The 26,628-nt window shown below is 38.8% G+C and overlaps 1 protein-coding gene across 2 annotated transcripts in view; it reads right to left on the bottom strand.

Annotated features, from left to right (window-relative positions):
- OCRL (OCRL inositol polyphosphate-5-phosphatase) overlaps positions 1–26,628 on the bottom strand; it is a 49,811-nt gene that overhangs the window by 4,561 nt on the left and 18,622 nt on the right. Inside the window, exons 8-20 of one of the 2 annotated variants that reach the window (XM_007085459.3) lie at positions 25,863–25,964; positions 24,782–24,896; positions 23,498–23,614; positions 23,206–23,393; positions 20,668–20,779; positions 18,979–19,088; positions 17,235–17,370; positions 12,514–12,624; positions 11,691–11,856; positions 11,191–11,426; positions 3,923–3,946; positions 1,095–1,211; positions 113–197 (exon numbers count right to left, since the gene is read on the bottom strand). In XM_007085459.3, the coding sequence (XP_007085521.2) occupies positions 113–197; positions 1,095–1,211; positions 3,923–3,946; positions 11,191–11,426; positions 11,691–11,856; positions 12,514–12,624; positions 17,235–17,370; positions 18,979–19,088; positions 20,668–20,779; positions 23,206–23,393; positions 23,498–23,614; positions 24,782–24,896; positions 25,863–25,964 (1,619 nt within the window). The remainder of the gene's footprint in view (positions 1–112; positions 198–1,094; positions 1,212–3,922; positions 3,947–11,190; positions 11,427–11,690; positions 11,857–12,513; positions 12,625–17,234; positions 17,371–18,978; positions 19,089–20,667; positions 20,780–23,205; positions 23,394–23,497; positions 23,615–24,781; positions 24,897–25,862; positions 25,965–26,628) is intronic. The other variant, XM_042973819.1, reaches the window with a different exon arrangement.

The raw sequence follows: 26,628 nt of genomic DNA, 5'->3' as shown, positions 1-26,628 counted from the left end.
GATGACAGTCAGAGAGAAAGTACAGATGGAAACACAAAAATCAAATGTAGGAGGGAAGAAAAGTTTGGTCAAGAATTCATCCAGCTTCCTAAGCCTTTGTCAAAAAGGATACGGATTGTCTCGGGAATGCTAGTATCCAGACAATCAATGATCTGCTGTAACTCCTCCTGCATTCCAGGGGTTTGGAACAGATCCTCCTACCAAAGACATGACAATAAATGGAACAAGGCAAGATAATCAGCCCTAAGGTTCTGAAGTCCATCCAGGGATCAAGAGAGTGACAATGCAAATGGAAGTGTAATGTGCATACTCGTGATTAGGAATGGAGGTGTGACAATGGCATCTTTTCCCTTTATCATCTGTATAATCCGTGTGAAATTTTACTTCCAACCAGAAAATGATCTCCACAGGTTTTAGCTTATACCTGATATGGCAGAGGACTAGATGGCTACAGTGGGAGACCAGATGTTTCCACTTCTAGCTTCCTGACAAGTAGAAGGCAGAGTCGAAACAGCTGAACCACAGTTAAATACTGACCTTAGGGAATGCTAGGGCAGCAGTAAATGGCATGCCCATACCAAACCTTGCTTTTGAGTTCTATTACACTTCAGTAGGTAAAAAAATGTTTTCCTTCAATTTAGTCCCAAGAAATTTCTCTTTTTGGGCAGTTGGGTTGGGGGTAGCTAATATTTTAGATAGGATTAAAAAATGAAAATCAAATTCAAGAAATGGGCTTGAAGTATTAGAAGTATAGAAATGGGCTTTGGACTTTAAAATCTGCAATGCCTATGTGAGACGGGAAACATGCATTATAGACCGAGGTACACAGTGGTCCAGGGGAAATTGTGTGTAGCCAGGAGACAGGCATGCTCAGTTTGGGCCTGGCTCCACCACTACACTTACACTGTGGTCTTAACTAAATCACTTAGTTTGTATGCTTCTATTGTCATATCTGTAAATACGGATACCTCCATCTGCCCAGACGATCTGACAGTGCTATTCTGTGAAGGTAGCTTGCAAAAGTTACAAGCACAATACCGACAGGAGGTATCACACACCTTCCAAAGTTGTAGGGTAGGCCCATAGTCACTTACCTGGTGGCAGGCATATTTGAACAAGTGATCTACCAGAAGCCAGATCTCCTTGGGGACCTGAAGGGGTCTTTCACTGGCACCTTCATCCAAGGGAACCATCTGCAGAAGGGATTTCTCCTAATAGATGAAAAAGGAAGAGAATCAAAGCGGTCTCAATAAAAACATGTATGTAACTTGAGGTCCTCCAGATTCTGCTTATGTAAGTACAATTTCATCTTCATCTCTTAAGATTTTTCATTTTTTCTCACTGGGGTCACTCCTGGTCAGAAGGCACTTGATACGGATTCCCACAGTTAAAGAATCTCGTTTTCTAGATGCTTAACAGTTAAGCATTCCGTTTGGGTTCATTATGTTTATCACTGGATGCACTGTGTGTGGTAAATCCTCTCAAGGGTGACACGGAGAGCCAGCGCTGTAGCAGTACGGTCACGGCAGAGTGCACATACCACCTGAGACTTGTGGGCCATTAAATTACAATGGTCAACACAGTACTTTGGAAGAGCAGCATCTACTTAGGTTTTTGGTGACTTTTAACTTCTGGTTCTTTCAGGTCTTACCACAAAATTACAGTTTTCATTGCTGATTTAAATGAGGCTCTCTGGTCCACAGAAATTAAAGACAATTCTCCACATTACACCTACATTCATGAATATTTCAGCCTCAATAGAAGGTCTAATCTTAAGGCACTAAACTCATAGCCCTTAAGATCCAAAAATAGTAAACCGAATACAGCATACCAAGAGCCAAAAATACTGTGAAAAGTTCCAGGTTTGAGTCCAGAAGTTATTCTTTATATTAATAACTCAGCAGATTTCTCAAGGCTGTGACCCCTTTCACTTATCTTCCTACTTTCTGTTAGATTCTCCTGAAAGAATCTAAGAGAAAAACCCAAAAGTGACAACTAAACCTGAACTTGGAAATGGCTGGGGACATAAACTCAGTTATCTTGTGTTTATATAGTCAAATATAAATTATATCAAAAAGGTGTTTGAAATAGATTAAGTCCTTGAGGGCAGCCTTCAGAAAAATCCTAGTGGAGAAAACGGTGACCAATTCTTTGCATCTTCCTCCCTTCTCCAGCTTGAGGTTATAAATTGTGTACTTTCAACTTTAGGAAATTCTGTAAATTCTAGCCCAACCCCAGCCGTGTTGCTTTATGGGAAAGAAAAGCGTTTTACGACTTCCAGAGACTGTGTACACTAGAGCAGAGATGAGGGCTCTGCTTAACACTATGTTCTTCAACCAGCACTGCTGACGTTTTAAAGCTGTTTTACCTTTCTAAGAGAATGAGGAAGAGAAAAGAGCATGACAGTTGGTTACCATTTAAAATCTATTTTCTTCACATCCATTTTGCCTCCTTTCTTTCTTTCTTTTCCTGGGAGTCTATCACTTGGTATTCATGTTCCCTGTGGCTGCCAGAACTTTATCAGGGGCTCATCCACTAACTTCTTTCTAGTTGCAAGTATTAAATCCAGGTATCCACATAGTATCTGAATCAAAACACTGTCCATAATGCACTCTGCTCATTTTCTGAACCAAATGCAACACATGTACAGATTTAGCAGATGCCTCCAAACTTACCGTATATAAATTATTCAGCACTGATTCATGTACTTTTTAAAAAATCTGACATCCAACTGGTGCTTTTCCTGTACTAAGGCATTAAGGCGACACAAGGCACTGTCCGAGATGAAAAGACAACATGGCCTGCTATTAACAAGGAAAGGCCAGGAAGCAGAACTGTCTCAACCCTTAGTGGTTTAAAAAGGTTAATAAAATGTCAGTAGGTTATATACATCATCCACTATCCATTTTCAAATTCATGCGTGATAACATGAAATGTCAGACTTGTGTCTCTGAAGTCTAGAGAAAGATCATGCACAAGAAATAGTACTTTCTCAAAAGTCCACAAATTATCCTGATAACTTTAATTTTCAAAGGGAAATAAAGCACACTTTGAAACCTTAGTGCTAATAATTAACGCAGTAAAACAGTACACCATTTCCACCATCAAAATGCATTAAACTCCACCAAATGGGGAGATGGTGTTAGATGCTGTGTGACACCGCTTTAAGAATGGTATTTAAGCCCATGTTTCTCTATGTGATAGCCCTGTGTGGAGCCAGACACCCTCCAGCTTGAAGATAGAAGTGGCAAAGCACTACAGGAGCCCTTTACTAGGTTCCTTGACTGAGTATTCAGGAGATGTCGGTTCTAGTGCCCTCTGCCCCACACCCCTGATACCAGGAGCAGTATGACTTTAGTGAGTTTTTCAACCTTGGGCCTTGGTTGTCTTATCTATTAGAATGGAGAAAGTTACCCTGTCTGAAGGCAGAGAGCTACACCAGATGATCCCTCATGGTCTTGTTCAGCTCTATAATTCTATTCTACACTCTTTCTTAACCATATAACTGCATTCTTTCGGTAATTAATGACTACTGTCACCAACCCCAAATCACTCTTAATACAACACAAATCCACTTCTGCTTTTATTATCATTGGAAATGGAGGACAGCTAAATGGTACCCTGCTCCACCTCATGAGCTTTCACATATATCAAGACAGCTCTTTAGTTACTTCTCATTTTAAAAATACAAATTTGGAAACTTGACTCCTATTGCTTTTATGTACTGGGTCTCAACAACCACCAGTGCAGTAAATATCTTTTCTATACTTCAGACACACTTAAAAACAGCTGGCAGGACTTTGGTGGATTCTCATGGAGTCAGAGGTCTCTGATATGGCAAAGATTAGGGACAAATTCCAGGGACCACAGTTAAGTGTTAATTAAGCACAGGAAGCACATAACCACCAATGGATTGTATTACCTTTTCTAGGAAGCTGTCTTCTTCCTGAGAGCAGAGCAGGAAAAGAAAGTCATTGACAGACAGAAATCAGAATTAATTTACAGAATTAGAAACAGATCAGTATTATTAGAACTCACTATCTTGCTAGATGTATACACTTTAAACAGCTTTAAATTTTTCAAATAAATTATTGTTGAAAATGGAATATGTTCTCTCTACATGCAAAGTTCTCTATTGTACATATTAAATGTTCATGTGGTTTATTGAGATTATCACTCAAGAAACATACATGTGCAGTTCCAGACTTTTGTGTCCTTTGGCAGCTTCCAGCTGACCTGGCCAAATGCCCAGTGATGGCTCCTTTCCACGTGCTGCCTGGAGGCAGGCCCTGCTGCTATACTATGTGGCTTCCTAAGTCATCCTAACGCCACTCGATGCACGAATTTGGTTGTGAGTCTGACAGTGGCCATTCAGAAGGAGACAATTGGCTACTCCCCTCTCCCTGCCATTCCTTTCACCCTAAGCAGTATCCCACACTCTTTTCCCTCGCCATGTACCTACTCCCCTCCTCAAAGGCCCCTAAACTCCCCAAATATGGAGGTCCCTCTGAAATGTAAATTTATTTCATTTCAGACCTTTGTGGACCAGAAGACCCATAATTATCCCTATTGTGATTTCTTGTATGATATAAGAGAAAAAAGAGAAGCAAAGGAGAGGGAAGAAGGTTAATTGGCTCTGTCTTCTGTGCTTTTATTATAATCCAATAACAAGAGCAACAATAACTACTGCCACCACTTAGGGAGCACCGGCCATGTACCGGAAACTGTAAAGTACTTGTATACAATGTCATTTAGTCTGCACAGTAGATATTATTCCCATTTTACAGATGGGGAAACTGAGGCTCTACCAGGTTAAATTATTTGCCCAAGGTCATACTATTAGGTATTAAGTGGCAGGTACAGGATTAGAACTCAGGTCTGACTGACTCTATAGTCATTACCACTATGGTCCCCTAGACAACTCAAAAAATACAATCTAGCTGCTTCCTGGGCAGAGAGGCAGGGCAAGACTGTGAAAAAGACAGTGAGAAACAAAGCACCATGGTTAGTGGAGAGAGTACAGGCACTAGTGGTAGACAGTCCTGGGTAAAATCTTTGTTCTGCCTCCTATTAATTTTGTACAGACCTTAGGCAAGTTACTAAACTTTATAAAGCCTCAGTTTCTTCATCTCCAAAACAGGGATAATGATATTTACTTTGTAGGACAAGGAAACAGCCTAAAATCCAGGCATGTTGGGGCACTGGTGGTGCAGTATGCCAGCACCTCCCCAGCAACTCCCAGCTGGAATCCTGCCAACGCTGCCACAGGCCACCAAGAACCTGAGTATAAATCACACGTCTCATGTCTGATAGTAAAAGGGGGAGTCCCGATCTTACTATGAGAGACGTGCAGGAGGCTGGAGGTGGGGTAGTGTGTGCTCCCTGATGTTCCAAATAGAATGCTAAATACATTTCCCCCAAACGACTTTTATATATATATGGTGGATAGGCTTTTTAGTATTATTAGATACATTATGGATTAAACAGGCTCTTGTAGGTTTACCTAGACTTTTAAATACCACATATAAATCGAGCTAAAAATAATCAGAGTAATATTGTCTTATGAAGTATGCAATATTAATAGTATTGTAATTATTTTTTTTAATTTAAAAGTTAAATTCTGAATGCCAAACATCTAATTTAACACAATTTTGGAGCACAACCTTTCTTTAAATTTAGGACTACTTATTAAGAAATAGTAGAACTAGCCTAACAGACTTCTCTATTTTTCCTCCCATGAATACATGCCACATGATACGATGAGTAAAACTAGGCAGAGTTTTTATACACTAACCTGTCAAACCAGGCCCTCAAAGCAGTTTTCTTTGAGCAGTGCAAGGCATGCCTTTGGGGGGTGTAGTGGGGGGTGGATGAGAAAGGAGGCTACACAGAAGGGAATGATATGGTCCCTGATTTGGGTATGCAATTGATTTGGGGTAAGAAGTCCCAGAATTTATAGCCTGATATTGTTATAATTCACAGAGAGGAGTTCTCAATAAACGGTTAATATGAAAAACAAGCAAAGGGGTTCAAAAGAAGGAGATGGCTTTAGGCTGGGGCTGTCAGGGGACTTTTCACAATGGAGATGGGACCTAACTAGCCCTTAAAAGATTCACAGGATTTTAAAGAGTAGAGATGGGGTGAGGACACTACAAGTGGGAGGGGCAAAAATAAGCAAAGATTCAGAGAAGGTAAATCCCAAGGTGGGTGTAGGGAAAAGTTGGTCATCTGTTCTGCAGACAGCATGGCAGGATGCTGAGAAAAATAGTGGGAAATAAGTATGAAAAGGAATGTTAAAGTCAGACTTTTGGTGAACTTGAATGACAGGTAAAGCAATTTGGATTGTATTTAGTAGGCATGGGCAGGCCACGGACTACCTTTAAGCAAGGAAGTGATAGGTCCCAAAGCTGTATTATAGAAAGATCAGTCTGACAGCCCTGAAGAGGAAAAATGAATGAGCAGCGATAGAGGCAAAAGGGATTGTTAAGAGGTTATCAAGGTAGATCAAAAAGGAGCGAGTAAACACTTTAACTAATTATGGGAAAACTATATTTTTTTAAAATAAATAGATAAAAGAGAAAACTCTGAAAGAAGAATCAAAAGGACTTTGATTAGATATTGGTGGGGCAGCACATTTATACTGAGAGTTTACCTCTCTGGCTACAGGCATATAGTAGATGTAAATAACTTATTTCAACACTAGGCTCAATTCTGCAAACAGAAACACTACTTAGCCTCCACTGATAAACAGCATACTCCTAAGGTAGTTCTAAGGTTGCTTATAATCACTTAGTTCAACTGACCTGTCCTCTCTCTACAAAAGGCTATGCATTGATTACATTTAAAATGTTTTAATGTTTATTCATTTTTGATCGAGAGAAAGAGAGAGAATGAGAATGAGTGGGGGAGGGGCAGAGAGGGAGAGAGAGACACAAAATCCGAAGCAGGCTCCAGGCTCTGAGCTATCAGCACAGAGACCGACGTGGGGCTCAAACTCATGAGCAGGAAGATCACGACCTGAGCTGAAGTCAGACACCCACCTAGGTGCCCCTGCATTGATTACATTTAAAAAGGAAACCTAATTCAGATTCCCTAGTGGGGCAACATTGGCATGCTACAAATGCACTGCAAATCATTCTTCACTCCAACACTCATCCCTAGAGGAATTTTGCCAGTAGTAAATGTAGCTAAGATAATGTTAAAGAGTCATTTAGAGGCAGATTCAAATTTAAAAATAAATAGCAAATGGGTGCCTGGGTGGCTCAGTCCATTAAGTGCCCGACTCTTGATTTCAGCTCAGTTCATCATCTCATGGTTCGTGAGTTCAAGCCCTACGTCGTGCTATGCACTGACAGCACAGACCCTACTTGGGATTCTCGTTCTCCCTCTCTCTACCCCTCCCTTGCTTATGCATTCTCTCAAAAATAAACTTTAACAATAAAAAATAAAAGAAAATAAAAAGCAGGAAACTAAATAGATATCGAAGTTCTAGAAAGGATTAATTAAAATGAAATATAAAAAGGAGAAACACAAACCATACACCTAACAGGATAAGAAATGAGTGGTTGATCAGTAAGACGAAGTAAACACCTAGTGAAAAGATCACTGGGGATGAACTAATCACCAAACCATTATTCTTATTATTTCAACTTTGATATTGTTCTAATAAACATGTCCCCAAGCAAATATAGTCTGTCCATTCATCCTTCAACATTTTTTGTCTCCGTATCTACAAGAAAACCTTTAACCATATCTGGCAAGTTCAAACCTGGTCTGTCCATTAGCCCACTCTATAAGCAAGACCAAGCTGTTCCTCCAAATATGTCAATTTACAACCTCATACTAAAGTCTTGTGATAGTTGTAGATGCCCTCTGCTCCAGCATAAACTCATCTGTTGACTTCAAGACTTTCTATTCCCTGCTCCCAACCTACCCAACCAGCCTCACATACTCTTTTCTTTAATCTTCACTCTTCCCAGGGATATCTCTTTTTTTAAGTTTATTTATCTATTTTGAGAGAGAAAGAGAGAGAGAGAGAGCAAGCATACACATGCACAAATGCGGGAAGGGCAGAGAGAGAGAATCCCAAGCAGGCTCTGTACTGTCAGCACAGAGCCTAACTCAGGGCTTGACCTCACCAACTGTGAGATCATGACCTAGGCTGAAATCAAGAGTTGGATGTTTATCTGATTGAGCCACCCAGGTGCCCCTTCCCAGGGAAATCTTATAATTTTTCATACGTGGTCTTTTTGCTTTCACCTTTTTTTTAAAGTAGGCTCAATGCCCTGCATGAAGCCCAACATGGGGCTTGAACTCATGACCCTGAGATCAAGACCTGAGCTGAGATCATGAGTTGGATGCTTAACTGACTGAGCCACCTAGGTGCCTCTGCTTTTACCTTCTAGCATTTACCCATGATGTCCCTTACACCTGGGAGACATGATCACCCAATATGTTAATACATATTTCTTGAATACTTGGACTTAACTCAAAATACTTCTATGATGAACCCCAAATCACTTTTCTAGTCAATTTTATTCTTATGTGCTGAACTTGTTTCTAGTTATGTTAATGTTACATGAATCAAATATGCATTAAAGCCAAAATAAGCTGGTTCTGAGATTGATTTTTATAGAAATTAGCTGGTTAATCAATAAGCTTTTATAACATATAAGGCTTGAGCAAACAGCACAGGAAAGGAATCTATTGTTAATACAAATTACAAGCTCCACAACTCTCATTACAAATGCCTTTCCAAAATATTGACTTACCAAATACACTGGCCATTAACCTGTAAAAGTAGCTAATGTTTAGAGTATCTCTAACCAAATTCCCTATTAACCTCGATTTATAATTTAGTCATATTCTATATATAAGTAAACTTTCATCACCACTAAATTTCAGGAACCCACATAAACTCCATAATACTTTGTTTTCAATGTGTAATGAATAAATATTGATGATTATATGCTAGTTAATAAACTAGAAAATTTTATCTTTATTCTGGAAAAGAATAAAGATAATTACAAACAAATTTTCCTCTGTCACTTGTGCTAATTCCAACTATTCTAGTAGTGGCAAATTCACTATCATTGAGAAGGGCAAGAAGAATGAAAAGGGTTTATGCCAGTATTTCATTCCACATTTGGTGGGAAGAGGGTATGGCACAAGAATCTTTCTGAAACAGTACAAGGAAACTCAACATAGGCACTGAACTCATTTCTGGTTTCACCAAAATTTTAGAGTAAATAATACAATAGAAGATAATGGGTATCATTATTAATAGCATCATCTGATAGGATGTGAAATATCATGTTGGTCTTGGAACAAATATGAACAAATACAAGAAAGCATTGCAGAAGGTCAAAATCAAATCAAAATACAGTGGGAAGATATTACAAATGGGATACAGATAATTTTAGACTTCAGCTCAGGTCATGATCTCATGTTTCGTGTGTTCAAGACCCGCATCGGGTTTTGCGCTGACAGCTCAGAGCCTGGAGACTACATTGGATTCTGTGTCTCTCTCGCTCTCTGCCCCTCCCCTGCTCATGCTCTCTCTCTCTCAAAAATAAATAAACATTTTTAAAAATTTTTCAAAAAAGAGAGGCAGAGTAAGGTGTTCACCAGTGAAGTGACATATCACTACTTAATTTCAGATGGTACAGCAAAAAAAAAAACAAGAACAAAAAAACAAAAAACAAAAAAAAACCACGCCTATTTTATGTAAGGCATGTGGGGGTTCATTGTACTGTCCTTCCCAATTTTCTGTACATCTGCCACTTTCATAATTAAAAGTTGGGAGAAAGAAAACTGGGAAATGATATTTAGGATGGAAGGAAGGGGGCAGGGAAAAAAGGGGAAACTTCATTTAGAATATATCCTAAACAGTAAAATACGAAACTGGAAAGACAGAATATGGTGGTGAAAGGAAAAAAACAAGTATCATAAAAAAATAAGAGAATGTAAGGATGTAAATTTCTGAAGGAAATGGTTCTCTCTCAAACAGAGGTAATACACCCAGTTATGAGGGCTCTAGGGAAACAAGTATAATTCCAAGAAAGAATGCTGGGACTGGACTCAAGTGTTTTAATCTGCCATCTGAGTCATAGCTAAAACAATTCCATGGCAACAGAACAGATCACACAGGCCAGCAGTCTGCCCGCTGGTCTAGCCCTCCTTGCTAGATGATAACATCACTGCTCTGGCGAGGCTGAAGAACATCAACATGAATACTAATAGTAGTGACAAAGTATGGCTGCCACATCACCTCATTTTTCTTGGTAAAAGACCAAAAGCATGCTTTTACAGCCCAAAGAGGTCTGCACACAAATCCAGCAATATTTTTATTTAGAAGAAAAGTCCTTAACAGGATGAACTTGTTACTACATCAATTTACATTATGGAAGGTAGTAAGCATTTCCTATATAAGAACACTGCTATTATAGTTTGGCGTCAGGGAAGGGAAATCCTACTGCTTCCCTTTCTTGAGTCCCATTAAACATGCAGCAAACTTCAGTGTACATTATAATCATGTGGGATGCTGATAAAATGCAGGTTCCTAAGCCCTGCACACCGAGACTGTCCTTCCATTGCCAGAGCTGAACGGAGGGAAGAATCTGTACTTGTTCAAGGACCCCCAGGGATTCTGAGGTTCATTTATAGGTCTGGGCTGCAACATGCAGCCAAGTTTGGGATTAGATACGATGATACAAGTAAGGAATTACCAAACTGGGAATGAGAAAGTCTGGGGGACAGATTCGTTACTAACTTATTCCACTTTGGGAAAGCTATTGTCTCATGCCTCAGTTTTCTCATGTGTTTAATGAGGATAATACTGCCCCCCCCCCAACTTACTGGACCTCACACACATGCTAATTTATACAAAAGTAACTTAAATTATGAAGAGCATAACAAATAAGCATTAGATCTTTAAGAAGGGAGTCTTTAATCTAATTCAGTGAACACAGTATTATATATTCCTGACAAGAGCCAATTACAGATTACTCTCTCTTTTTTGAGACTTAATCTAATGAAAGTAGTGCTAGAGTAAAGTGACATTCTTGTTCTTATCACTTGACAATTCCCCCAACCCCAGCAAAAGAGAAAGCCCAGAGACAACGAGGACATCACTTAAGTATTGTGAAAATTATATCTAGAGGAGGTTCTGTGTCTTAGGATGTTTCTTACCAAGTCTATGAGTTTGGTTACAGGAACTTCTCGGATTGGTCTTTTCATTCGGCACAAAGCCTCCAAGGATGTACCAAAGCAACTTGGGAGGTAATTTCCACTAATGGTCAAGAAGTAATCTTTGCCTCGATCCAGGTGAAGGACTAGAATATCTTCAATCTTATCTTCCCCTGAGTTCAGGATGGTCACAGAGTCTTTGCTGACATACACATCAAGGGAAATGTCCACGGTCTCATCTGAAATATAAGAAATGACACATGGTAACAGAAACTTATGGTGGAAAAGTGAAAGGAGATGAAAACCAACAGAAGAAGTGTCCTCTAAAAAGTCATCAGGTGATGAAGGAGAGACTAGACACACAAAAGAGATCTCCCCAATATAATGACAGTAAAGGTAAGAGACATGTGGTTAGAAAACATGAAGTTAAACAGAGGGAGGGGGTGGGAGCCAGGGGGAGAGGATGCATTGCAAGCAGAGACAATGGTAAAGGGACAACTCACTTGGCTCCAAGTAGCCCTCAAAAGGTTCAGCCCGAAGCCATGGTTTGCAGTACTGGCTGTCATTAAGTTTAGGGATGAAAGAAAAATGGCAGGGAACCTGTCCATTGTTGCTGATCTGGAACTTCTCCTTTTGTAGTTGCCGAAACTTCACATTCTCAAACACAAACTGGGGAATAACAGACAGACACAAACATGCATCACTAGTAGGGGAAGTCAGTCAGTTGGATTATTCCATAGGGAATATGAATAAAGAATAAGGTAATTATTATTGACCAGGTGTGCAACTATTGTCTGTATGCCTTCACTGACTGAGCTGGCTGTATGCCACGTCCTCTCATTTGTTATTCTACTCACACCAGAAGAGGAATTAGGCAGCTCCTGCTACTTCTCTGGACTACTCTGATTATTCCTGAGATCCTAAGAGGATAACCCAACCTTGGGTCAGGACATTCATCCCATGACCAAATCCTGGTTCCTGAGATATGAATTAACCAGCAGCTCTGAAATACTAAGTAAGAAAAGCTAACATCTGAGGGCTTACTTTGTGCTGGGCACCATTTTAAGAGCTTCACATGTATTAACTCATGTAATCCTCACAACCACCCCTTTAACCAGAAAAGGAAAGTGTGGCTCTGAGAGAGTTAGATACGCGCCTCTGGTCATACATCTACTAAATGACAGTGCTGGAATCAGCATGGAGGCAGTTTGACTTCAACACACATGGTTTTCACCACTTTGTTGTGTTGCCTTCTCTAACAAACATGCTTTCCCCTGCACTGACCATGATGGGCACTGCATGGGGAAGCCATGTATTTTTGCTCACCTCCCTCCTGCTGAGCTCCAAGGAAGGAAGGAAGTCATTTTCCATTCTGTCCATGATGCGTACAATATCTTCAAACACTTTCCGATACCTCCGTTCATCCACAACCTTCACCTGAAAGAAAGTAAACCCTCTTTTCAGTCTTACATGCTCCTAGCTCATCTTCCTTTGAGATTACCTAACAATTTAAAAGGCGTTGTTACAGCAATCATTTAAAATAAAATGTGGTGCAAACAACATCTTCAAACACTTTCTGAAATATCACTCCATCCACAACTTTTACCTCAAAGAAAACAGATCCTTATTTTAGTCTTGTGTGCTCTCAGCTTGAATCTCTAAGAGTCTAACAATTTTTTAAACATCACTAAAACAAATATAAATTAAACTAAGCATTTCAGCACTACACACTTTATGGTAAAGGTAAGGTTAATTGGTTAACTTCCTGGAAAAGGAAAAGGTTAAACCTCTGTGCTAAAAAGCTTGGCAGTAAAAAAAAATAATAATAATAAATAAATAAATAAATACATAAATAAATAAAAAGCTTGGCAGTAATATTTGGGAAGAATATTTTCTTGCTCCATTGTTAAGTTATTTGGGGTTGGGGGAAATGTGACAATTATGGTAAAAATTATTTCCTGCATTGCACAAATTAAGTGTCAAAACATACCTACTACTGTTTCTAACAATGATCACAAAGCGCTGAAACAGCAGAAAAATGATTAAAGCATTTAATTCTATTAGCTGCTATGCGCAATGCCAAGAATCATAATGTCAGTGCGTTATATCATTATATAATGATAAAGATACATTACTAAACAGATCCTATGGTTATTTTAGAGAAGAGCCAATACAAAATGCCCTAGATCAGGGTAAAAAAAGCATGACAAACAAATCATCTTGACTAATAGATCAAAAAATTTTCCCATCTGACACAGCACTTTCAGCTTCCTGAAATAGCTTTGGGTTTTTTTCACTATTAAACTTCATACAAATCAATGCCAAAAATGAACATAATTAACATAGCATTTTAACTTATTGAGGTTGCAGCTTCTTTTTAGAAAGAAAACTTCACGAATTCCATGTTGAGGGAAAAAAAAAGGACTGATGCATGTAGCAGAGGTTGTAAATCAAATATGGAAAATAAAAGCATCAAAGCTGAGCCAAAGATCTCAACGACTGGGAAGGTTTTTACATGTCTAAACCATAACTCTTAGAGAACTGAGGCCCAAGCAATCGCTAGTGTCACCAGGGTCCATACTATAGTGTTAAGAGAAATTTTATATATTTTTAATATTTTTATAAAATTTTGCAACTTCTTATTTCATAAAGTATTTTATGTGTGTCATCTTTTCACAATAACCAGCCAGACTACCAAAGCAAGGATTATTCTTCTGATCCTTGAGAATATCAAGATACAAAAAGATCAGCTAAGTTGCTCACTGCCACAGTTGTATCCACAATTGTATCCAATTGTTGTATCTGGACCTCTAGTGTAAGATCCTTTCCAAAATACCAGGTACGCAACAGGATTAATTCAGGTAGGTCTTAAAAAATGCAGATGCCTTGGCCTACTGCATTTTTTAAAAAGATCTCTAGGCAATTTCTCTGTCCACCAAAGTCTGAGAACCAATGCAACAGATCCCATTACCAAGTACAGGGGTGAAAACCATATCTCAGCTAGCCCACAGCAAGTCTTCTGAAGTTAATTAACTGGCCATTGAGCACTTGGTCCCTTTATTAACAGTCATTGATGACAATGGTGGTAAAAATATAATGTGGTTTCTTAAAGCCTCTAATCATGCCCAAGCATGCCCAAGAGACCAAAATATGGGGTGGTTAACTCAATAAACTCAAAACTTTTCTCAGTGGGTTATCATGATCATACCCCTTAATGGCATATCAAGGATAATGAAGGGGAAAACCACCATAAGAATGTCACCACCTGATACACCCACTTTAGAAAAGGAAATTACCAACAAAATTAGGAATTAAGAATGAGTTAGATGATTAATGAGCTAGATATTTACGTAGTAACATGGGTAGCTCTCCAAGACACACCACTGAATTTTTTTTTTTAAAAAGCAAGCTGCAGACCAACAAATACGGTATGAGACCATTTATGATATATGTACCAATATACAAAACAATATTGTATATGGGTAAACACTGAAAAGCATATGCAAAAGTCTAGAAGTGTGTTGTTCAAGATTATAGCCAGTAGCCACATATGGATATTTAAATTTACATTACTGCAGGGGCGTCTGGGTTGCTCAGTTGGTTAAGTGGCTGCCTTTGGCTCAGGTCATGATCAGTTAGTGGGTCTGAGCCCTGCGTGGGGCTCTGCACTGACACCTCACAGCCTGGAGCCTGCTTCTGGTTCTGTGTCTCCTTCTCTCTCTGCCCCTTTCCTGCTTGCACTCTGTCTCTCTCTCTCAAAAATAAACATTAAGTTTTTTTAAATTTATATTACTTCAAATTAAATAAAATTGAAAATTCAGCTCTCTCAGTCTCACTACCCACACTTCAAGTGATCAATAGCTACCTGAAGCTAGTAGCTTTTGTACTGGACAGGATAGATCTATAACATTTCCATCATCACAGAAAGACCTATTGGACTATACTGGTCTAGAAAGATATAAATTCATAATGGTAGTTGGCCTGGCTGGAAAGTGGGGGTTTGGGACAAAGGTGGGAGTAGAACAGGGATTGAAGAACTTCAGCCTTATCTGTAAATTTTGCTTAAAACGTTTTTTTTTAATTTTAAAGAGAAAGCACTTTTGATTTCCTGCATAATTTAAGTAGTATTAAAAATTAGAAAGGTAGACATTTATTAAAGATACACAAAAATACACAGGTAGTATGGAGAATTTTTAACTATCCTGCTGGGAGCTCTGGATTAATATGTGTGGAATATTACAAATATTCCAAGGTTCTGAAAAGAAATACAAACAAAAAAGCCAAGCACAGCTGATTAAACCAAAAAGGTTAGTGTCTGGGGGAAAGACATCCTTTTAAAAATGAATTAAGAGAATTCAAATGAAGAAAACAGAGCAGCTCTCAAGTACAAAATAGAAATTAGGTGGGCTAGAAATAGTATCTAAAGGTTTATGTAGTCTGTAAGTTCTTTGTAACTATAGATGCATTGTGGGGTTAGTGGAAAGAACATCCATAGGCTTGGGAGTTAAACAGACAAGATTAAAATCTTAGCTCTCCTTCCAGTTGAATGCTGTTAAGGAAGTTATTTTAACTCATTAGTTCTCCATTTGCTCATCTGTTAAATGAGAAATATTTAACTCATAGTACTGTTGTGAGGAGTAAATGAGATATGTGTAAACTGCCCATCCCAGTCCCCAGCACACATAGCTACTATTTGAGAAAAACTATTATTTATTATTATTTTAAAATTTCAAAATGGATAAAAGTCAAGTCACAATTGCTTCAGATTATTCTAAGACCAAGAAGTAACTTTGTAAATAAAGGAAATACCCCCCAAATTCCCCTTTAAGACAGAAGGATAAGACATGTTGGGGATAATCTATCTCAGAAGCAAAAAGAATCAACATATACACAGAGGAAAGAAATCTACCCTATTATGCTCTTTGCATGTCTTAACTCATTAATCCCCATAAGTAGTACCACTGTTATCCCCATTTTATAGTGGAGGAAACTGAGGCATAGGGCTGTTACATAAATTTTCATGGTTACATGGTCAGGAAGTAGTTGAACAAGGATGCAAATCTAAGCAGTCTATAAAGTCCACCCTATCAAGCACTGAACTATATAGATTCTGACAGATTACATGACTGTAGGTCTGGGAAATCTACAAGAAATAATCTAAATGTACTAGCTGTCATGGGGTGTCTGGGTGGCTCAGTCAGTTGGGCATCTGACTTCGGCTCAGGGCTCAGGTCATGATCTCACAGTCTGTGAGTTCAAGCCCTGCATCCAGCTCTGTGCTGACAATCCAGAGGCTGGAGCCTGCTTCGGATTCTGTGTCTTCCTCTCTCTCTGCCCCTCCCCTGCTCGCGCTCTGTCTCTCTCTTTCTCAAAAATAAATAAAGATTAAAAAATTTTTTTTAATGTACTAGCTGTAATAAATTAAATCAACAAGATCCCAAGATATAACCTACATATACACACAGCTAGAAAATACAATGTGAAAGCAAAAACTACTCACAACAGAGACAAAAAAAATTAACTGGCCATTAATCCAGCCTAGGATGCAACAGAGTTAAAGAAAAATTTAAAACATGTGCTCCTGAATAGGAAAGTTTCACTAATAGTACAGCTGACAATATGCCTTTAAGCTAATATACAGATTTGGTTGTATGCTGATCAGTCTATGCCTTTGTTCTTGCTGTTCCCAGCCCCTCCACCTGGAACCTCTCTCCTAGGCCTTTCCCTCCTTACTATCTATCTACTCATTCTTTAAAACCTAGCTTCTAACTCTTCTTTATGAATAACAACTTTAGGAGGCTAAGGTTACCACCCAGCCACTCTGCAGCATGAGAAACATCTGTGTCACTAAAAGGCCAAGCTCATTAAGAACCATATGGACAGCATTTAGGACGGTTGGGGGCACTAATTTCTCAAAGTTGCAAATAATTATTTGGTTATGGTAACATTTATGGCTCACTGAACTACTGATCTGTTTTGAGTCTAAATGATGCTCTAAGAATATATACTTAACCTACAAACAAATAAATGAACAAACAAGTGTTTACCCCAATATGGAAGAGGGCGCTAACAGGCTTGTGGTCACTGGTTTTTAGTTCCATATGACTCCGGTAATGAAGCTGATTAACATTTGTTCCTCTCCAAAGAATCCGGTCACACCAGGCTGGAACCCGACATTTCCCACTGCAAATAAAGAAAGGAATTATGAAGGGAACATACCACACAAGAATGTAATACCTACCACACTGGTTTAGACCAGGGTTAGGCTGTCTTGTTAAATGCTTCTCCTTCCCTAATGATCCCAACTATAATATTCCCTACTATACTGCAAACTCTGTAAAGGGTCTGTGTCTGCTTGTTTGCCACTGAATCTCCAACCCCTGGCACAGTGTCTTGTGCAAAGTAGGTGCTCAATGATTAGTTATGTAATGAATGAATAAACAGTGCTCCCCAAATTAGCATTACATCTTTAACAACATTGCCCCAGAGGAAAATATAATAGCATCTTCTTAAAATATCCTCAGAAGGTCAGGATTATACTCAGAATACTTTGCTCTATGACATTTTGCAATGACATTTCACAACAGATAGACAACTGGTAAGAATCTAAAAATCCAATGCTATATTCCTAGACTGGGCTTGATCTCTGGAAATAACTAGAGATTTCTCCTTTTCAACCTGGACTTTCATGACTAGCTTCTTCAAATAGAGATGAACTAACATCTAAGCATGCAAGTCTGAACATATAACAGCCCATAGAATACCAAGGGTAGGGAAAAAGCCTAGTCATCATTCAATTAAAATAAGTAACACCTTGTACACCTAAGCCACAAGGTGACACACATAAGTTCTTATCAGTAGCTCTTCAACTGACTCTCAAGTCAGGTGAGTGGAAGAAACAAAGTGAGGTGTACAAGATCTTTGAGTGTCACTTTTCACTTGCTGACCAGCTCGCTCAGAGCACAGGAATGCAGACCCCTCTCCACCCCATCCTAGTGCTCTCTGAGTCTAAAGAAGTTTAATATGCCCAGAGATTTTCCTTCTCTTTCAATCTTCTGGGTTCAGCCAGCTAGTACGCCATAGGGAACAAAGAGACAGTAGGTAGAAGGCAAATAGCAGGAACATACTGACAGAGGTACTTAACTGGGAGTTATCAGGAAATCAAAGGGCCCCCTGGGCAATGGTTCTCAGCATTCTCTGGCAGTTGCAGAGGTCAGGCCCAGGCATCAGTATTTTTTAAATGTTTTATTTACTTTTGAGAGAGAGCATGTGAGCAGGGGAGGGGCAGAGGGGGCAGGGAACAGAAGATCTGAAGCCAACTCTGCACTGACAGCAGTGAGCTTGCAGGCATCAGTATTTTTAAAAGTCTCCCAATAGATTCTAATGTGTGATCAGGACTGAGAACCATTGTGCTGGAAGAGCCTTTTGTGACTCAATTTCTGGTGTTCACAGTTGAAGAGTTGAGAAACAATTTGGATAAAACAATGAGAACAGGACAATAGATAACGAAATGGGAGGGGGTCAAGAAGGTAAAAATCTCAGCAAGTCTGTTGAGATGATAGAAATAAGGCACTGCAGACAGCCCATAAAATTTCAACAAAAGTAATACTTTAAGATAAATTCACCTGTGAGTACACATGCATTAAAAACTCTTCTGTAACAGCACTGAACCATTAGGTCTTTATATCTGCATCTGGCATGACCTAAAAATTCCTAGCCGTTCACCAATCTGTAGGGACAGAAATATACCAGGCCTGAACCTATTCTGTGACAAGGTTCTTGTCACTTTACCTGGAATCCCATCGGTCTGTTTTAGAGTCATACTTATAAGTGGGGATAAACTTGATTTCTCCTTCAGTGAAGTCAGCAAAAGCTTTTTTCTGTGTGCGCTGAATATTTAGCTAGAGATAGAAAAAAGCATCACATAAGCAGGGTAACACCATCTTAATACAGGTGATTATCAGGTTGATCAACGATTTCTAACTATCAAGTTTCATTGCCTTTGCAACTGTCAGAGTGCATAAATAAAATTTCTGTACCTTATGAATTAAATCTTGCCATTCCCATGACATCTAAACTCACCCACAGATAGAATGCTCATTATGTGCAAATCACTAATTTTTTATTGCTAATAGTGGTTGGGTGGGGCACCTGGGTCGCTCAGTTAAGTGTCTGACTTCGGCTCAGGTCATGATCTTGTCATTGGGGAGTTCCAGCCCTGCATCAGGCTCTGTGCTAACAGCTCAGAGCCTGGAGCCTGCTTCAGATTCTGTGTCTCCCCCTCTCTCTAACCCTCCCATGCTCATGCTCTGTCTCTGTCTCTCAATAATAAATAAATGTTAAAAAAAAATTTTTTTAATTTAAAAAATAGTGGTTGAGTAAAATGGAAAAATGAAATAAGAATAATCTTTCTCTTAAGTTGGACAGGAATCATCTAGCGCAATTTTAATTTTTTAAAAAAGCACACAATTGTTGAACGGATAATTCCAAAAGCCAAATTCAGTGAATAGTTATGGATCGTTTTGAAAGTTATCCTCACTCAAATACTCTACCAGAATTACATAAGACTCAGAATTTATTCTAACTGTACCCCCTTTGGAAACATGACAGAGGAAGAAATGCAAAGACATTAGCCAGTCAACCTCAATATGAAGAAAGAGCCCAAAAAGACTCACTATATATATATATAAAAAATTCTACTGCAAAACTCCTACATTTTTACTATGTCTAAAGGTCAAAAAGGCTTTCATAAGGATTTAAAGACATTAAAATCAAGTCGAAACATTTTCTTCCCTCCATAAGAAGTGTTCACTTTTAGCAACCAGTATCCATAAGCTGAAGTAAAAATTCAAGTCATGTGCCAGGTTCCAAGGCAAATTTACAGAAAACTAGGTTCCTGAATACCAAGTTTTATATAAATGTTACTAAATCAATGCTTTTCCCACAGGTTTTAACATCTATAAGCCAGCCAGGCCCAACTTCTCAATCAGTTCCCATTAGACCACAGTCTGTGCTATTTATCCCAAACTTCTGTTCTTCCCAATCCCCTCACAGGGCCTCCCTCTTTTACTTCTATGCTGTTGCTAAGACTGCCAAGTAATCATAGAGCAACTTTCCCTGTCCCATCTGCCAAACAGCATCAACATAGCTGAAGGCCCACTTCCTCCCGGAAGTGGTCTCCAATTAACCCCACCCATTATCCAACTTATTTTATATAAATCTCTAAAATCTCTTCTTGATAAAGACAATGAACAAATGTTATATTTACTTTTTATCTCCCATTCTCCTATGCAAGCGCTCAATAAAAGCACTACAAACCTGTGTGCATTCGCTGCATCGCTAGTCACACTGTTTTCCCAAGACAATGAGACCTTTCCATCTATTCCTAGAGTAAGACACACCTCCCACACATATATCTCATAAACCGAACAATTTTATCTGCCATCTAGGAACATACCCATAAAACGAAAATTTACTTACCTGGTCAAACTTCAAGAGTCTCTGAAGGTCATTCTTGTTTATAAGACTCTTCACTTCATTGGCATCAGGCATGCAAAGCCTATAGTTCAAATCTCCCAACCAGATGACAACACTGAAGATCAAGAAATACAGGAACAGAAGTAGTAAGAATTACCATAACAAGTCAATCAGAGAAGAATGGAAAGAAGAAAACTAGTAGATTGTTGATAAGGATTCATTTATCACTACCTGACACAAGGAGTTTAAGCTGTAACTTCTCCTCTGGGGGCAAGTACTACCAACACCTGAGAAGGACTAGGGATTACCAAATAGGTGGGAAGATAGGCACTCCATACATGAAGAACAAAGAGAGGGAAATACAGTATATGTGTGGAATTCAGAAGCTAAGGAGTTAACTGCCTAAAAGAAGCATGTAGTTTATTTGCTGGACTAGCTCCAAAATTTTGTCTGGCTTCCTGCCCCTCTTCCAGGGGAAGAGAATCTGAACATTTTCTGCCTCTTTGAGCCCTGACATTCTGCAGACTCTTAACTAAGGTCTGCGTGGTCTGACCAGCTATGCACCATAGCCAATTTGCCTACTCCTGCCCCAGATGAACAGTCCAAGTCTCAGGCAGGAAGGAGACTGGCTTGCCACAGGCCCCTAGATGAGCTGAGAGTCCCCCCACAGGGAAGACCCAGAAATTACCACACTAAAAAGGATTCTCCTGTGAGCTATCTCAAGTCCTGAATGGGTCTCTTTGCTAATCTTAAATGCAACATGAAATTTCTGGAATCCTGAGGAAATAAATTTAAGGCATTTCAGGACAACCTCATGACCATTAATGTCAAGGCCTTGACTTTACTACCACAAAGCAGAATTCTATAGGATCCTCGGGGCACCTGGGTGGCTCAGTCAGCTGAGCGTCCGACTTCACCTCAGGTCATGATCTCGCGGTTTGTGAGTTCGGGCCCCGTGTCGGGCTCTGTGCTGAACACTCAGAGCCTGGAGCCTGCTTCGGATTCTGTGTCTTCCTCTCTCTCTGCCCCTCTCCTGCTCACGCTCTGTCTCTCCCTCTCTCTCAAAAATAAATAAACATAAAAAAAAAAGAATTCTATAGGATCCTAATTATTGAGACATTATGGAATCAGGCCAATATCACTACTCTTCCCTACTATTTTCCCAAATACCCTACTCTGTGCTGATCCTAATATGTTAAATTATCTTTTGTTTTCCTAATTCCCATCTCAAATCACTTATTCCAAATCACACCACCCTCTCAGAATTTCAATTACCCATATTAATTTCTTGAAGACTAATCATTTTGTACTACCCAGTCCATCCCTCAACTGATTTCTGCTTGTATTCTTATTAAGTCCCATTCTTCACAAACTTTTCTCATATTATCCTGTTGATCCATTGTTGTCTACATCTCCAGTGCCCCAATTCTTAATGATTCACAGCCATTAAAAAAATAATATAGATATAATACAATATATATATAATGCATAAATTAATATAATACATATACACACTGGCTTGGAATGAGACCCACAATAGGACAATACAGTTCTCTATACTGAGTGTGCATGTGTTTGTATATAGAGAAAGGTCTAGAACAGCACTATTCAAAGGAAATAAGATGCATGTCAGAGATGTAATTTTAAATTTTTTAGTAGCTGCATTTAAAAATGAAAAGAAACAAATGAATATAACTTTAACAATATATTTCATTTAACTCAATATATCCAAATTATCATTTCGACATGTAATCAATATTGAAAAATGGAGATATTTTACATTTTTCTTACTAAGTCTCTGAAAATCCAGTGTATAGTTTATGCTTACGATACATCTCAGTTTGGACTAGCTACTTTTAAGTGTCCAATAGCCACCTATGGCTACTAACTATCACATTGGACAGCACAGTTCCAGGATACACACCAAACTATTAATAACACTTTCCTTTGAAGATAGAAACTGGCTAGGGGACAGCAAAGTGATTTCTACTTTTATCTTTTATTACATTCATAATAAACATTTCTATTTTATAATAAAAAACAATAAAGGGGTGCCTGATGGCTCAGTCAGTTAAGTACTTGACTCATGATTTCCATTCAGGTCATGAGTTCACGGTTTGTGGGTTCAAACTCCACATCAGGCTCCACACTGGCAGTGCAGAGCCTGTTTGAGACTGTGTCTCTTTCTTTCTCTCTCTCTTTCTCTCTCTCTCTGCCCCTCCCCCACCCATGCTCACTCTCTCTCTCAAAATAAACTTAAAAAATTTTTTTAAATAATAAAAACTGACTCCAATTGACACACCCCTCCAGCATTACTTTTACATGCCCACTAATAGAACCTCTAATAGCAAATCTGATTTCTCTGTCTCAGTGAATCTCCTCAGTGAATCTGCCTCAGTGAATTCCTCAAAAACCCGCTCTTCTTTGCAACTCCAATCCCTAAATAGTATTCATTCACTCTTCACAGTTCCATAGTTTCCTACCAGTTTAATCTCATTTCAGCCCCACTATTCAAAGGCCAAAGGAGATTTAACCACTCACTCATGTTTCATGATGTTCAGCTGTGGGAGTGTCTGATTTGGGACCACAAAACTCATTCGTGCACAGATGTCCTTATAATCTTGGTTCCTTCTCTCAAAGTCCTCCACATGGGCAGCCAGGTGAGAATTGACAATGCAAAAGGTAGTGTTGTGAAATACAAATCTCACAGCTACCCCACCTTTGTTTCCCTGTTAGCAAGAGTAATTATTCACAATTAGTACAAAGACAGAACTGGCAGGTGAATTTCACATGGACATAAATAATAATCAAGCTCATTTCCAAAGTAACTCACCATTTTCCCCATGATTCCAGTTCCAACTGTTTCCGTAGCAACATCACGGATATATTGCCACTGGTCCTTTCTGGCAAATATGAGGAGCATCATCCCAACAAGGCGGACTAGCTGAACCTACGAGTTCCAGGGAGTTAGAAAAGGTTCATGTTAATATACTCGTTGCCACACATCTAATCCCACAACTAATTTTCCACCAAGAAGATATTAATGATGTTCAAATCTGAATCCAAACCCTCTAATTTCCCAGTGGACCCCATACAAAGGAAACAAAATTTCTCTGGGGAAACTCTAATCCAGCTCTGACCAGATGGAGATAAAAATTTTGGGGGACATCAAGTATACTCAGCTCTAGGATACATTATTTTAATCAAATCTATGTATGTATGTATGTATGTATGTACATATGTATGTATGTATGTATGTATCTACCTACCTATGTATCTATTTTAATCACTTTTAAACTTACCAGGAGTAGTTAGCATTAAAAAATCAAATCTAAAACCCCTATCCCAGCTTATTCCTTTTGCCTCTCCTTCCTAGTTTCTGATTTCCAATTTCTTAAGAAATTAAAATTTCTAAAATAAGAATCTTTTTTTAAGTCTGTAAACTAGAGCTAGAAATATGTCTGAAATATAAGTTAGTCAGGGATCTATGTGAGAGGAATAACACCTTCAGGATTTTTATTACCTATATCAACTGTTGGAAGGAGTGGATGAAAAATATTCAAAGGACTCCTTTTAAAGGGGTTACTATGGTAACCATGTAATTAAAATAACTCTTTTGGTAGCCTCTACCACATGCCTTCCAAAGACCAAGAAATTAGCCCACCTTGCTAAAGTCAACTCTACTTTTGATTTACAAGGTTTAGAACTCATTTAAATTCCACAATACTTCTTCCTGATTCCACAGCATACCCTATGCACCCACATGCTTCAAACTGCTTTTCTGTAAAGTATCTGGTTCTGACCAGGTCAGTGAACAATTCTGATCTTAAACTCTTACTGTTGCTCTGTAAGTAATTATCATAAGCTAATTACCATTCTGAGAATAAAATTCTTTTTTTTCTCCTAAAAGCTACCTAAGCAATGAAAATATAGGGTCAGAAAGCTTAGGAAAAAAATTATTTTTAGAAAATAGGTGTAAAGGACTATTCTGCCCTACTCCAGTATTACACACAGAGAAGAATTCAATTAAGCCATTCTTTTGGAACAAGTTATAGATAACAGAATAACTTCTAGTGAGTTCTATTTAGTTGTATACTAATAATGAAATGCAGCTTACTTTCTTATACTTGGCTTTGGAATGCAAACCCCTCTCTACAGCCATGGACCACTCTTGTTCCTTCACAGATTCAAAGTAGAAAAAGGCTTCTGTGCTCAAGTCCAGCTCTTGGAATCTGAAAAAAACACGAAGACATGAGATCTATACATATCCCATAATTATCTCTGACTACCTCCCATCCTATTTTGAGACATTAGGTGGAAAGGGAATGGGGAAAGAGAGAAACTTTATAGAACTGGTCCACTGACCCAGGTGATCAGTAAGGACAAGCAACTTTGTTTTCAAAAGACTCTTTATAAGTATATGCACAGGTTATGCAAAACATAAACAAACAAAAACCTCCACAAGGGATAACAGTGGAGCTTTGCTTATATATCCTAGGAATAGTCACTGTTGGAAATGACCTCAAGTCTCAGTTGCTGTTAAGAATATAGTTTTAGGGGCACCTGGGTGGCTCAGTTGGTTGAGCGTCTGACTTCGGCTCAGGTCATGATCTCACAGCTCGTGGGTTTGAGCCCCACATCGGGCTCTGTGCTGACAGCTCAGAGCCTGGAGCCTGCTTCGGATTCTGTGTCTCCCTCTCTCTCTGCCCCTAACCCACTCGCATTCTGTCTGTCTCTCTCAAAACTAAAATAAACATTAAAAAATATATATATAGTTTTATTTGGTGGCTCAATCGGTTAAGCACTCGACTTTGGCTCAGGTAATGATCTCACGGTTTGTGGGTTCGAGCCCCATGTCGGGCTCTGTGCTGACAGCTCAGAGCCTGGAGCCTGCTTCAGATTCTGTGTCTTCCTGTCTTTCTGCCCCTCCCCTGCTTGTGCTCTCTCTCTCTCTCAAAAATAAATAAAGATTCAAAAAAAAAGAATATAGTTTTATTTGCATTTTGAGATGACTAGATGTTTCCTTTCACCATTTCAGGTATCATTCCTTTCTTATCTCACAAATTTGACCCACAAGATAATTCTCACATATAGTCTATAGTAGGTTTTTACCAAATCGTTAGAAAAAGGAGGGCAAAATGTCATGTAAGCTAATACCAAACATATAGCCAAAAGGAAATTCCAGATGTGTTCTTTACCCAATGCAGTAGATATCAGGAGGATTCGAATCACAGTTCAGCCAAGGTTCCAGCTCACTATCTGGAGACTGGCCATTCACGTTCCACGTTCCAACAAAAAATCTAATACATAATACGAAAAATTACTTGAAAACAAAGGTCAAGTATGAAGGAATGAAAGTTCTCTCATCACTCTTCATACAAGGGTATATTCACAATAAGCCAACATAATTTCTCAAAATGTTTTGCTATACACATATAAGAAAAACCTCTTGCATGTAGAACACAAAGGCAGTGGGCTCATTCTCTAAATTTTATATTAGGTGAATCCACAAAAGGAAACCAAGTCTCTATTTAAAAAAAACATAAAGTTAATTGCTCTACCACATTTCCTTTCAATTAAACTCCATCCAAACTTATACTTGAAGGGAGAGCTTGTAGATGGGGAAAAAAGGTATCTTCATGCTGTAAATACATCTGATGTGGATAACTGTTCCATAAGGAGCTATAGTTGAATCCAAAAACTCACTTCCCAAAGGATTACAAGGACATCTGTGTAGGAAATTCTGTTGAGGCAGATATAGTACTAAGGGGGAAAGCAGAAGGAAAAACTCATAACTGTCTTAACTGTTTACATACAAAAATAAGCATCATGGGGAATATGAGGAACTATAGATTTTGGTGTAGGGATACAGTTATAATTGAATTATAACAAATGACGCTTAATGGGATAGCAGATGGGACTGGAATCTTGGACTATTAAGGGCACGTGCCGTTCACAAACAAC

Source organism: Panthera tigris, chromosome X, assembly GCF_018350195.1.
Source record: "Panthera tigris isolate Pti1 chromosome X, P.tigris_Pti1_mat1.1, whole genome shotgun sequence".
NCBI lineage: Eukaryota > Metazoa > Chordata > Mammalia > Carnivora > Felidae > Panthera > Panthera tigris.
This window is presented reverse-complemented; position numbering and strand designations above follow the sequence as displayed.